This window comes from Copadichromis virginalis, linkage group LG4 (assembly GCF_057382275.1).
Source record: "Copadichromis virginalis isolate Kocher_CV1m ecotype Utaka linkage group LG4, C_Virginalis_male_GT1.1, whole genome shotgun sequence".
Lineage (NCBI taxonomy): Eukaryota > Metazoa > Chordata > Actinopteri > Cichliformes > Cichlidae > Copadichromis > Copadichromis virginalis.
Window position 1 is genome coordinate 13,353,735 of NC_140621.1, and position 13,531 is coordinate 13,367,265.

General features: G+C 41.0%; 1 protein-coding gene across 1 annotated transcript in view; it reads right to left on the reverse strand.

The window, feature by feature from the left end:
- Window positions 1–1,004: 1,004 nt before the first annotated feature.
- The window catches only part of LOC146710994 (protein shisa-8), a 141,451-nt gene continuing 128,924 nt past the window's right edge, over window positions 1,005–13,531 (reverse strand). The window contains exon 6 of the mRNA XM_085453671.1: window positions 1,005–6,929. Within this exon, the coding sequence (XP_085309797.1) occupies window positions 6,433–6,929 (497 nt within the window). The 3' untranslated portion in view covers window positions 1,005–6,432. The remainder of the gene's footprint in view (window positions 6,930–13,531) is intronic.

Consider the following 13,531-nt stretch of genomic DNA (forward strand, 5'->3'; position numbering starts at 1 on the left):
TCCTGATTGGTTGTCGCAGCGCGGTTTGACGCTGGAGTTCAGATTTTTCCAACTCGAGCGGTAGACGCGTAACGCGCGTATGCACAAAATGCAACACAAAAACTCACGCGCGTGGTTTTTTTCGCGAGTCAAACGCTCCAAACGCACTAGACTGACGTGCGTTTCAGGCGTTTTGGCGACGCAAATCTGCTTCCGAATTTTCGCGGGAGCCGCAATCGTGGGTCATTGCGCTTTCCCATTGACTTTACATGTAAACCTGACGCTCTGTTCGCGTCTATCGCGTTCGGTGTGAACACACCGTAAGGGTCAGTGGTAGATATTGGATTTTCTAACTTTTGTGCAAAGGCAGACTTTTTCCTGTCTTCATGCAAAGTTAAGCTAAATTGCTGCTGAGTTTTTTATACTGTAGTATATACTCCATATGTCAAAGTTAAAAAAAGAAAACTACATGCTCTTTCAGTTTTATGTATAAGGACAGAAAAGAAATCATCTAAATTAGGTAAATACAAAACATATTACACTGTGTCATCAAGATGTAGAATCAGTGTGTAAAGAACCAAGAATATCCTCACTACTTCCATAGGAATTTAGAGGCTAAATAGCAGCCAGATGCTGCTAGTGAAGTGGACTTGATTAATTGATCATCAGCAAGTGTGAGCACGTCTATAAAAGCAGAAGTTTTGGCAGTTTGCGGGAGCATTGAGCTTTATGCCAAGGAGGGAAGAAATTAGCAATGATCCTAAGGAGGCAGTCTACTACCCATCAATCTGGGAAAGGTTAAATGGGCATTTTCAAGTATTAGAAAGTCCATAATTCATTAGAGGTTGTACTTTTTTAAGGACCAGATGATTTTTATTACATCCCATTAGGTAAAACTTTAGAATTAACTGTCTGTTTACCATGCCTGCTATATCATTTAGGCAAATAATGTTGCTAAAAGGTGTGAGATAAACAGTTTCCTAAAGCAACATGACTCTTAGAAAGAAACAGCCAGCAGACACAGGTACGATTAACAAATGCTATATTTCTTGAAAGATTTATTCAAACAAGACACATGGGCCAATGCAGTATGAGTGCCTATAGACATTGTAGTTTGGCAGTCAAAACTTTATTATATAGCATTTTGTATGCGTGAAAATTCTGTTCATATCCCTTCATCCCTAAAAAAACAAACATAAAAACAAAAAATCTGGAGAAATTTGTCTTGAGTTACAGAGTGACGTCAGATTGCCCAGTCTGCTTTTATATATCTATAAAAAGCCCTTATGTAAGCTGAGTAGTCAACGAATTTCACAGCAGACAAATGGTATAGGATACATATAAACACAAGTATTACATAGCAATCCAAGGCAGCCTATTGCTGCCTATTACAAATTATTATGAGACGACGCATTACTTTTTTTTTTTGTCTTTGTCTTTTTTTTTTTTTTGCAGATGCAAAAGCTGTACAAGAAACCACTGAGTCTTCCTTTCACTTTCAGCGAATGTGTTGGCAAAGCACTTGGATACAATGCAATATCATTTAACATTAAATATATGAGTGCATGTATACCGTACAAGCTTCAAACACATGGCATATAATGTAATTCATCTGCTTGACGTTACATTGTATGGCATGTGCTAGGTGATTGCGAGGGGCGGGGGCAAGGGGTGCGGCCATGAAATCTGGAAGCTCTTCAAAATTTTTCCGTTGGTCAATCATTGAAAAACACCGTACAAAAACGGACAGAAAACAAAGAAACAATCGAACCATACAACATAATCTATATATTGCTCGGGATCATGGAGCCCAAGTATGTCTACCAGGTTGCATTCAGATAACCTGCCGTAGAATACTTGATGATTCTTTTATAGAGAGGAAGTTTTACAAACAACAGTCAGTCAGCTCTGACTCGAGCGAGCAATGCCACAGTCTGTCGTAATCAGGAGAGATTGAGTAAATTCACTCTAAGCTGATGATCCAAAGCAGTCCCAGCATTCTCACCGTTTTGGATGTTTAAGCATCAGTTAGGTGTACTCAGTTTCTCCTGATTCAAGGCTTTTGGTCCTGCTTCATATCACAAAGTTGGAGACTTTGTGTTTAGGATATAAGTAGCGTTATACGTCTGTGGCTCTTGTGTCTTGTTTCAGGTGTGTGTGGATGTTGGTACATGTATGTCATTTGCTTGAAGGGAGTCATTAAGGTTCATCCATCGTTGATGTAAAAACACATCCTTCACTGTCCATTCGCTGTCCATTGGGAAATTAACACTGAAAGGTGCCATTGTTTTCCAGTACATCAGCAAGATTGCAGCTGTGATACGGATCTCACAAAATGAACAATTCAAGAAGCAGGCGTTCACAGCGCTCGCTGTCAGCCATCTCCGCGAGACATGACAGCTAACAAAATCCGAGCAAAGCTTTCAAGTTGCCAGTCTCTTTCACTTTGCTGGTAGCCTGTCCTCAGGCTTTGCTTGTCCTGAAGGACTAACTCTGCTCCTTAATTGCAAATCCTGGAGCCTGTGTTGGCATTCTGTTCAACCTCCGAGTTGTTGGGTAGCACAAGCTTCACGCCCTCTGAGGCCAGGCAGTGAGTACAAGGTCCAGTTCCTGATTTTGTTGTTGTGCAAATCAGAGTAAACACCATATTCGACTCCCAGCTACAGTCACAAAGCGTTTTTGATAGCTGGTTGCTTGAATGCACAGAGATAAGACCCAGAATCAATGTTTTTAGACCACCCAGACAAGTCAGAATGAAAAACAACCATCGCGATATCGGCTGTGTTCGTACAGCCACGTTTCTCTTTTCTCATCTCATCGCCTTCATTTTTTTGTCTCAAGCCCTCTGCACAGCTCATTCTTTCACTCAGCTCTGACGTGGCTAATAAGGACACCCGTGCCCTTATTAACACCCAGCCTTAAACTCTGAGGAGGCTTCCAAATAGGCAAACAGAAAGAGAGAGATAGGGCGAGGGAGGTTTAGCGCTTATTGCTTCACTGATGCATATTGCTTGTTTACTCGCTGTCATTCCTTATTTATTCTCAACCTCTTATGCATTCCGACTGATTAGGGAGAGAGCCCACAGAACGGTTTGGTAGGGATTTTAGAGGCCAGAAAGCTTTTCATATGAAGTGACCCACTAAAAAATGTGGCACCTCGAGAAAATAAAAGTCAAAGAGATGGTGAAGCCACGCAAGAGAAGCTGCGGCACTGTGGTGCACTGAATACTGTGCAGTGCTGGCGAAAGCATAAGCACAGATGTGTTTGATGCATATTCACAGCATGCATATCCCATTGATGCTTTTGTATTCATGATCCCCCTACTGATCCCCTATTACAAAAGCATGCCATCCCCTACCACCAGTCCAACAGCTTGCCTAACAGGTTTTTCACATCTTGGAGAGGTAAAGTGGAGAAGCCATTGCAGCATTACAAGCGAGCATTATACTGCTACTTGATTCTTGCTCGTTAAAGTTTTACCCTGCTGCTCATTTTATTCGCTTGTGCACATTCACAGCTCCAATAAAATTGAGATGCAAATTGGGGAATTTGGCTGACTGACATTTCTGCTGGCAAGTAAAACATACAAACAAAATCTTCTTAAAAATTTAAATCTGTCTTACATAAAATCCACTTTACTTCTTTAAGCTTGGCATCAGCAAATCTCCAGATATGAATAATATATTGCAAAGCATTTGGTCATTGATGCCACAGCTTGTGTTTGTGGATGCTAGCTTGTGCATGTGCGTATGAATGTAATCGTTTTTGTGTGAGCGCTTGTGCGGTGTGGTGTAGTGAGGATGAATCTGGAGCCTGCCATGCTTTGACTGGCTCTGTCATTAATTATAGTTTTCTCCTTGTACATGCTCAAACACACTATGAAGACCCAGTGAGGCTATCACGTTTACAACAGCTTGGAGCAGTGGGTACCAAACATCAGGGAGAGTGCTTCGTACCCACTGCTCAACCCTTCCTGGATATGGATGCACAAAGGGAGGTCGGGCAGTAGAAGAAAGTCTGCTAGGACACTACAAGTAAGAGAAAGCAAGTGAGATACAGAGTGAAAGAAGAGAGATAGATGGAGAGACAGAAAGGGAGGGAAAGAGAGAAAAAGTGCCAAATAATGTGCGACTCTGTTAAGCGGTGCTGTTTGATGAGGTTCCACCACCTGCCGGATGCGCTGTAGCATGAGCCAGGCATATGCACTGCGGAATAGCTGGTGTCCCAGTGATAACAAATGAAGGTGAATTCAATCAGTGAGTCAGACTGGCTGTTGGATTGGTCTATATTGAGGAGGAGGAATTGGAAATAAGTGGTGGGATGGTAAGGGATTTTGAAGGATGAAAGCATTATTGCGTTTTTTTATACTTAAGCTATCAAAAAACTGCTATTTGGCAAACTACTCAAGAAATTCTACTTTAAAAAAACAGTATTTCTAGTTACTCCTCTGGAATAGCAATTAGGTAAAGGTACAAAAGGTGCCTTTTATGGTTGGAACTTTTAACATGGGCAAATTTCCATTATTTCCTTGTGTTTAGCTATTGTGCCTGTAAGGGTCATGCCAAATTTATGCTAGCTGACATTGTTGCAAGAATTTGGTGAAAATCTTCAAAAAGGTTTTTCTAAGATTAACTAAAAGTGAAAAAAGAGTTGATGGCTAACTACACTCATGATAAAGCTGATAACTAACATTTGTTTTGTTTAATGTATTTTTTTTTAAATGCTATTATTCATGGCTAGCAAGCTAGCTAAGAAGACACAACCTATAAATAAGATAAATTAACAATTAGCTGGTGCAGAACTCCTGTGTTCACCAAACATAGAGAGACAGCAAACCAAATTGAAACAAAACGGGATTTTTTCTAAGATAAAAAGATATAATTTATTTATTAAAATGTAGAATGAGCATCGACGGGTTGTTACGGGTTGTTACGTTACCACGTATGATTATCAATGGGTATTAATGATTATGGGTATTATTATGATTATCAATGGGTATTATCAATGGGTATTAATTTCTACTTTTGGCCCTTGGTATAAATCTCTCGATTTATACCTGGTTAATTTTTTATGTCAGTATTCAACAGTTTGAAGCGTTATCTCCCAGAAATCCACTGATTTATGCTGCTGTGTATGCACGTGGAAGCAGTTATTAACTTATAGTGTTTGAGCACTTTGTTAAGAGGAAGTGAAGTAAACTGCAGTGTACTATGTACAGTTGGTTTCAGCCTTTCAGATTATGTTAGTTTTGCAGAAATATCTCCATGCATCAAACAGCAGGGAAAAAGGTTTCTGAATGCATCACATCACTCTCTTCCTACATCCAGAATTATGTTAATCATTAGTGTCTAATTATGAAAATGTATCTTTGCAAATGTATGGCACCAAAAATAACAAAGCGAAATTCTGGGGTCAGAGAAAATCCATGTCTGTACTAATGTGCAGGATTAACTGACTTTTCTGTGATGCATTTGTGAAATGGAAAGAATTCACTGACTTTGCAATGACATTTCGGGATGGTCCCTTTGCCCCTTTTCTAGGTATTGTAACACATCCTCGGCTTCATGTAGAGGTAAAAATATCCACCACGTCACAAGAGACTGTGACTGAAATTTGCTGTTCAACATGCTGCCACAAATAACTAAAGGGCCAGCCTGTTCATTTGCCCAGTTTTTCGGATGGAGGTGGGGTTTTCTGTGGTCCCTTGACACTGCTGGGAACCTTGTATAATTTTTGACAAGTGTGTAGTATGTACATGTGTATGCATTCCTCATTTATTCTTATCTTTCTCATCTCACTTGTGCCTGGAATGAGATGAATCCCTCCCACACTATCCTGCCCTCCACTCTAGTATGAATTGCGAGGCTGATATCTCATTCTTTGGAGGGCTGGAGGGCAATGAGTGGTGACAACACAATGGCATTGTGTCTACTGATGGGAAGCTAGAGTCTTGGGGGACACACTCCTCTAGCCTACCCTCCTCTCCTGTCAGTGTTAGAGTCTGGGCCAGTTTGAGGGGTAAAGCGTGTATGAGTTGAATTTGAACATTTGTACATAGTGGAAGGGCACTCGGCACCTGAGCAAAATGTCACCGAGGTACAAGGGGCTTGAGAGGAGACGGAGGAGAGAGCTGTGCCAACTGCCACTCAATTATTTAGAGACGCTGCTGGGTTCAAAGAGTCAAAGCAAATAATCCACTAATCCACCACCTTCACAGCTTATCTGCAACTTATCTGTTTTGCTTTAGTGGTCATAAAAGTACACAAATATCACTCACATTATTGTTATTCTTGGTAACAATGACAAGGAAAATGCAGAGTTAAAAAAATTCCAGATACGATATTTGCTTGCTCCAGCACACCATTATAACTGAGGATATAAAAGATATTAGAACATTTCCCCTCAACTGCTCCATTTTTGTCTTCTGTCTGTTCATCAATCCTGCCCCATGTTCACACAGTGACCTCTGTTTTGCTGTTAGTGGCCAGTCCCTTGTGCTTGGGGTGCATATGCGGCGAATGGCCGTAGCCCAGCGGCTGCGAGAAGAGCTCGGGCAGCGTTTCAATGCTGAACTGCCTCTTGTTGGAGTAGGCCTGGCGCCTGCTGTTCTGTTGGTGCAGTGTCTGGTGCTGCTGCTGTTGGATAGGGTGATGCTGTTGCCCGCCAAGGCCCATGTGGGAGGCTGCCGGGTGCTGAATGTGGCTCTTACTTGGGTCCCATGCTTTGAAGGCTGAGCTGGAGGTGAGTGGGTGAGTGTTGGTCTTGGAGATCTTAGGTTTGGGGATCTGGGAGGCGTTGATGGTAATGGCTAAAGGTGCATGGACATCTGGTGGTGGGAGGAAGGGCTTGTCCTTGGGGTGGAAGTTGATAGGCTGGAAGGTGGGAGGAGACTGGCGGTGGGTGTAGTCTACCATTGGGTAGCTCTTGTAGTAGTCTCTTGGAGTTGTGTCTAGATGAAAAGGACAGAACAAGACAAAGAGGTGGTTATATTTTGATATTATATAATTACAATATTACCATATTCAGTTCTATCCGGTCTTTAAGTGATGACATGATCTTGCTTCTGGGCCCAACCAACTCTGCGTTTAATAAGGCTGTTGTGTTTTGAACATGTTTTCATGGTTTGTATCTTGTTCTATTTAATCTCAACAAGCCCCTAAAACAGTCATCACTGTCGGCCTCTTTTGGTTTCTATTACCGCTATTCATTTTAAAGCTCAGTTTTTAAAACCTTATGATGTAACTACAGCCCAGCCCATGCCAGCAGTATATTAATGGCTAACCTCGTATTGTGGATGGATTATCTCAGTTGTTCTCCTGACTGAAGTTCGGTCCGTTTACAGCACCCTGCCATGCAATTGCATTTGTCCCTAACCATCGGGAACCCCCAACTTTTATCCAGTGGAAAAAGTTAGCGTTCGTCCTCCAGCTTCACTGTGTTTATGTTATGCTAACATAGCTGTGTTGCTAGCGATCACATAGCACGTCATTACATACCAGCTAGCCAAATTTCAGTAATCCTACAAAACGACACTGCTGTTTAGTTTTCTGTCTTCATTTATGTTGGAAGTGATAGCAGAGCTGTATGTTTTAAAATTTTAAGAAATCTCTCAGTCAGAACATGGTATGTCATGTTTAGGTGGAAACGAGCGAGCTAACTTAAATTTAGTAAATTCTGTTTTCATGGATGCCTGGATATTAAACTTAATTGTTGCTTAGGCTGCTGCCCCCGCGACCCGTAGTTTTCTATCTTCATTTGTGTCAGAAGTTTGATAGCAGAGCTGTATGTTTAATTATTTTTCTGAAATCCCTGAGTCAGAACATGGTATATCATGTTTAGGTGGAAACTAGCGAGCTAATTTCCTGCTAACTTCTATCTCTGTTAAATTTAATAAATTCTGCTTTCAATGATGCTTGGATGTTAAACTTAATTGTTACACCTGGTAGACAAGCCACTTTATTACAGATGAAAGAATTTAGACAGTTCTTCAACTCTTAGTGATGTCGCAGTGATTGTTTGACTTTGAGACCTGCAGCGGAGTTTGGGCCCAGACATGGCTAATGACGTTAGACTTAAAGACCGGATAGTGCTGTACTATCCTAAACATTTGTATCAGGCTGTCCAATTGATCAGTAACGGCAACAAAAGTAAATCAAAGACTGATACATTCATTACTGATCTATACTGTTTACAAGGCGCTTTATTACAGTCACTTCACTATGTGCAAAAGTAGACATGGACATATGGAAATGATCAAATTAACCCTGATTGTCATCAAGTTTCTCTTTAGACTCACTCACTATGTAACTGTGCCCATGTAACAACATATAATTTTCCAGTAAATATAGTGATTATTCATGTGTGGATATAGATGATTCAAAGGTGGTCCTAACAATGAACAAATGTCAAATATAGACTGTTTTTGGTTTGATATATGAATGTGGACCCCCACCACCAGACCACCACCCACCTCATATATTTTTATACTTTGAGCATTCAAATATTTATTCATTTTTTGCAATTTTTTTAAAGAAGCTATATGGTTTGTAATGTCAGAGAATATCTTTTTATTATCAGTCACCAAATTCCAGATAAATTAACAGGTAGCCAATAAAAAGAAAGAATTTGTGAGCATTTGTATGATTGCTATTTGCTCTTTGCTCTTTGATCTGTGTGCCCGCTGACCATAGATGTAAGGCAGAAGAGACAAATAAAAATACAAGCAACAAACTATGGGGAAAAAGTGGCATGAGCGAGTCCCGAGCAAAAGGAGTGATTTGTAAGGAATAAAAATAGACCCGGTTCAGCATGTCGAGTCAGATTAGTGTGAGCTCTCTGAGTGGAACTCGACTCTGCTGTTTGGTCATCACCACCGCCCCCAACACCACCACCACCGCCACCACTTCCCTCATACATGCTCTGCCCTAAAGACACTTACAACCTTGTTTGCTTGGCCCTATTTTATCGGTCCCTTTTCCTGGAGAGAAAAAAATATTTGAAAAATATTCTGCTGTATGATTTTTATTATTTTTTCTTGCCCCTTCACCTTTTCTGACTTCATTGCTCTAAATCAGCCTCTCTTAAATGTACATTTCATTTCCTCGTGACGTAACATCATGCTTTCAGCCCCTGTTGTATCAAGTTAGTCTTGTGCATCTGTTTTTCTCGTTATACTGTTGAATTTGACAGTGGATGGCTGTGTGTGGGCGTTTGTGGCTGCAGACCCCAAATTTATTGATTTATTTACTGTATGAAAAGTTTAGCCAAGGGCCACTTTTCTGCTCCATAGCTAAATCTGTCAATTTCAATAATATATTCTAGCCAAGATGACTAAAACCATTTCCTTATGTTTGCCTTTCCAGAAAAACACCTAGAGGGCGAGTCTCACATTCACACATGTCAGGAAGCTGTCCAGCACTATCACAGTGCTGTAATTGCTTATTGAACCCTTTTGTGCGTCCATTGTGTAACTCTAGGGTACTTCAACAGCAGCTGTTGGCGACGAAGACAGAGTTACAGGAAATTATCTACTCCCTCAGAAAAATTCTCCATGCTGGCTCAAGGATTTAAGCAGGTTCTAGCATTTCTCAGTGCACCATCAAGTATTCCAACAGCACTACAGCCATTTTCAGTCTGTTAATTCTGTAGAGGAACAGAAAATACTTCAGGAACAAGAAATGAGTAAAGTACAGGCACTGGGGGCTATTTATAACAAATGATTAGCAGAAGAGTTCTGCTTTTATTTAACTTTGGCACGATACAAATGAGGATTAGTCTGCATTTCTGTGTCTCTGTCTGCAAATATGCACAAGTGTGAACTGTATGTGTGGATTCACACACTTAGCTCAATAATTTGTTGGACCTGTTTGGTTTGTCTGTATTCAATTTCATATTTAATTAAAGCTGCAAGCAGCCACGAGAGGGCCCTTTTTCTCTGGTGCGGTCCAGTCTTGCTGAACATCTCCTATACCATAGGTGTCAAACTCTGGTCCGCGGGCCAAATTTGGCCCGCAGCCTAATTACATTTGGCCCGCGAAGCCATACCAAATTACTATTAGAGCTGGCCTACTACCTATTACCTATTATACAGCTAGTATATATATTGTTTAGTATTAAGCTTTGCTTGTTCCATATTCAGTTTTCCAGCAAAACTTATTTGAGTCCATAAGAAAAGATTCATTCTTATATCTGGAGGAAGATTTTTTTTTCAATAAATATTAATGTTAGCCCGCGACTTTGTTCCAGTTTTGAATTTTGGCCCACTGCGTATTTGAGTTTGACACCCCTGTCCTATACCCACTACAGGGAGTGCAGAATTATTAGGCAAATGAGTATTTTGTCCACATCATCCTCTTCATGCATGTTGTCTTACTCCAAGCTGTATAGGCTCGAAAGCCTACTACCAATTAAGCATATTAGGTGATGTGCATCTCTGTAATGAGAAGGGGTGTGGTCTAATGACATCAACACCCTATATCAGGTGTGCATAATTATTAATGTCCTTTCCTTTGGCAAAATGGGTCAAAAGAAGGACTTGACAGGCTCAGAAAAGTCAAAAATGGGGACTTCCGATGACGTCACCGTAGTGATCGGTCGAGCTCTGAACTGCTCCTGCAAGAAACTTTGCTAAATCCTTAAAATTAAGGAAAAACGCTCCGAAACACGAAAACGAAATACATTATAGACCCACGATGCCTGGACCCGGTAAAACTACCAAGGAGAAGACTAAGTCAACCATGCAAACCAAGATATCGGTGTTTGGCGGTGAAGCTAGCGCGTCTGAGACCTGCGCAGTTAACAAGCCAGCCACCATGAGCGAACACGGCACCACGGATAGTGGCAACATGGAGGAGAGGTTGCAGCGTGCCATACGAGAGGAGTTTGCAGGTATTGAAAACAAGCTTGCAAACGCGCAAACTGCACTTTGGGACAAGCTGGAGGGCGCTGTGGCCAAGTTTTCCAGCAAGGCAGATGAGGTTGTGGCAGCCATGAACGAAATGCAGAAAAAATTATCTGACTGTGTGGGGAGAGTAGAGCAAACGGAGAAACGCATTTCAAATGTAGAAGATGAACATGTGGTGATGGGGACCACCATTTCAAGATTAGAAAAAGAAAATAAAGCAGAAAAGTCAAAAATAGTGAGATATCTTGCAGAGGGATGCAGCAGTCTCAAAATTGCAAAGCTTCTGAAGCGTGATCATCGAACAATCAAGCATTTCATTCAAAATAGTCAACAGGGTCGCAAGAAGCGTGTGGAAAAACCAAGGCGCAAAATAACTGCCCATGAACTGAGAAAAGTCAAGCGTGCAGCTGCCAAGATGCCACTTGCCACCAGTTTGGCCATATTTCAGAGCTGCAACATCACTGGAGTGCCCAAAAGCACAAGGTGTGCAATACTCAGAGACATGGCCAAGGTAAGAAAGGCTGAAAGACGACCACCACTGAACAAGACACACAAGCTGAAACGTCAAGACTGGGCCAAGAAATATCTCAAGACTGGTTTTTCTAAGGTTTTATGGACTGATGAAATGAGAGTGAGTCTTGATGGGCCAGATGGATGGGCCCGTGGCTGGATTGGTAAAGGGCAGAGAGCTCCAGTCCAACTCAGACGCCAGCAAGGTGGAGGTGGAGTACTGGTTTGGGCTGATGTTGTGACCATCCGCCTTGAAACATGACATTTCCTGTTCCCACTAGGTGGCACTGTGGCCATTGTCAAATATTGCAGTTAAAGAGATGTGTGGTCCAGATCGGACCATGTATGTGGTAATAAGAACAAGTAAAAAAATTTACCAAAATGACCAAAATTTAATCTGGTGCCACGGCCACGCCCTTTGACGAAACTTCTGGTGCTTCTATCAGCAGTCATATCTTCAATAAACGCTGGTGACACAGTTCCACTGGCAGCCTTACATACCCATGCCATAACACTACCTCCACCATGCTAGACAGATGATGTGATTGGATAATTAGCCATTTCTCTCCTTATCCAGACTTTTCCCTACTCATCATTCATTTTGGTTTCGCCTGTCCAAAGAAAATTATTCTAGGACTATGCAGGCTCTTTTAGATGGTTTGTTTTTTTGGTAAAGTCTAACCTTGCCTTCCTGCTTGAATGTAACCAGTTATAAACCCTCTGTATTTACATTCACGAGGGCGTCTCTTGATTGTAGATTTTGAAAATGACACGTCTCCTTAAATAATCAATTTCTTGATTGTTGATTATAATCACAGTATCCCTGCCCTTGGTATAAAACACTTCAGCATGAGGCTAGCAGAATTTGACAGATACACTGATTCAAATGTTGCACACAAAGGGAAAAATACTGAGACACAATGAATTAAACACACCCTTGCTTCTCACAACAACTGCTGTTACTGTCCATTTGAGTGTTTCCACACATGTTGCCAGAAGAAGCACCTGACAGCAGGGTCCTCTGTGGCAGTATTACCCACCATCTTGTCCGTTCCACACACTCTCCATCTGCTCTCTCTTTCTCATCCGCTTGTTTCCCGCTCTCTGTTTCATTTATTCCACACTCTTCAACAACATAAGCTTTTGCTCTCTATCCAGTGGCAGCTTGAAGTGATGCCCACGGGCCCAATCTGGGCCACTGCATTATAACTGCATAAATTGGAGCCTCCAAATGATTTCAGTTTGACAATGTGCTGCATTTTTGTGTGGTCTATTTCAATGTCATTTCATTATGTTTACACAGTTATTTCTGCTTTATAAAGGGCTTATTAACATATTGACATTGTGGGAAGGAAAGATCCAAGATCCAGTTATTTCTAGACCCACACACATATTTCCACTATGCAATTCATAATTTTAAAGCTCATTTTAAAAGAACCCCACTAAGCACATATGCCAAAATAAAGGGATATTTCACTCTAACATCAGATACATCTAGTTTTCCTCTAGCTTGTGTTTCTATTCATGAATATAGAGAACTTTGCCTAGTTTTTGGAGATACAAGCTTTAGAGATGTCTTCTCTCTGATGTAATAGAACTCAATTGTGTTTGCTTGTTGTTACTAAATACAAAAAATATTTTAATATACATAAAAAACAACTCTGCAGCCCTGTCTTTATCCAGTAGAGATGACCCCATAACACAATCAACCAACCAACAAACCAACCAAACTTATCTAAAACCTAAACCTAGAAATGTTATTGTGAGCATTTTTACACAAGGTGAGGTTTAGGATGGGGGTGTTTTGCTACCTGTAGCACAAACCCCTTGTCAAAGTCAGATGGAGTATTCAGATAATTATTGTGTGGTGTGGCTGGCAAGTGTTGGAGGCTAAAAGAGACATGAAAGTTTCTAGATGAAACTTCTCACCACAAGGTTTGTGAGGGTTGTGATATCATATTACAATGCTGCTAAGTTTATAAGCTTTCCTGTGGAGTAAACGCTCCAAGCACTACAAAGCAAGTGCCAATTAGACCAGTTACACAGAAAAAGAGCAGATATGGTAGGTAACTGCAAAATTAGGCAACTCACACCAAATTAATCTACCTGGATAAATAATAATACAAGTGTACTGAAAA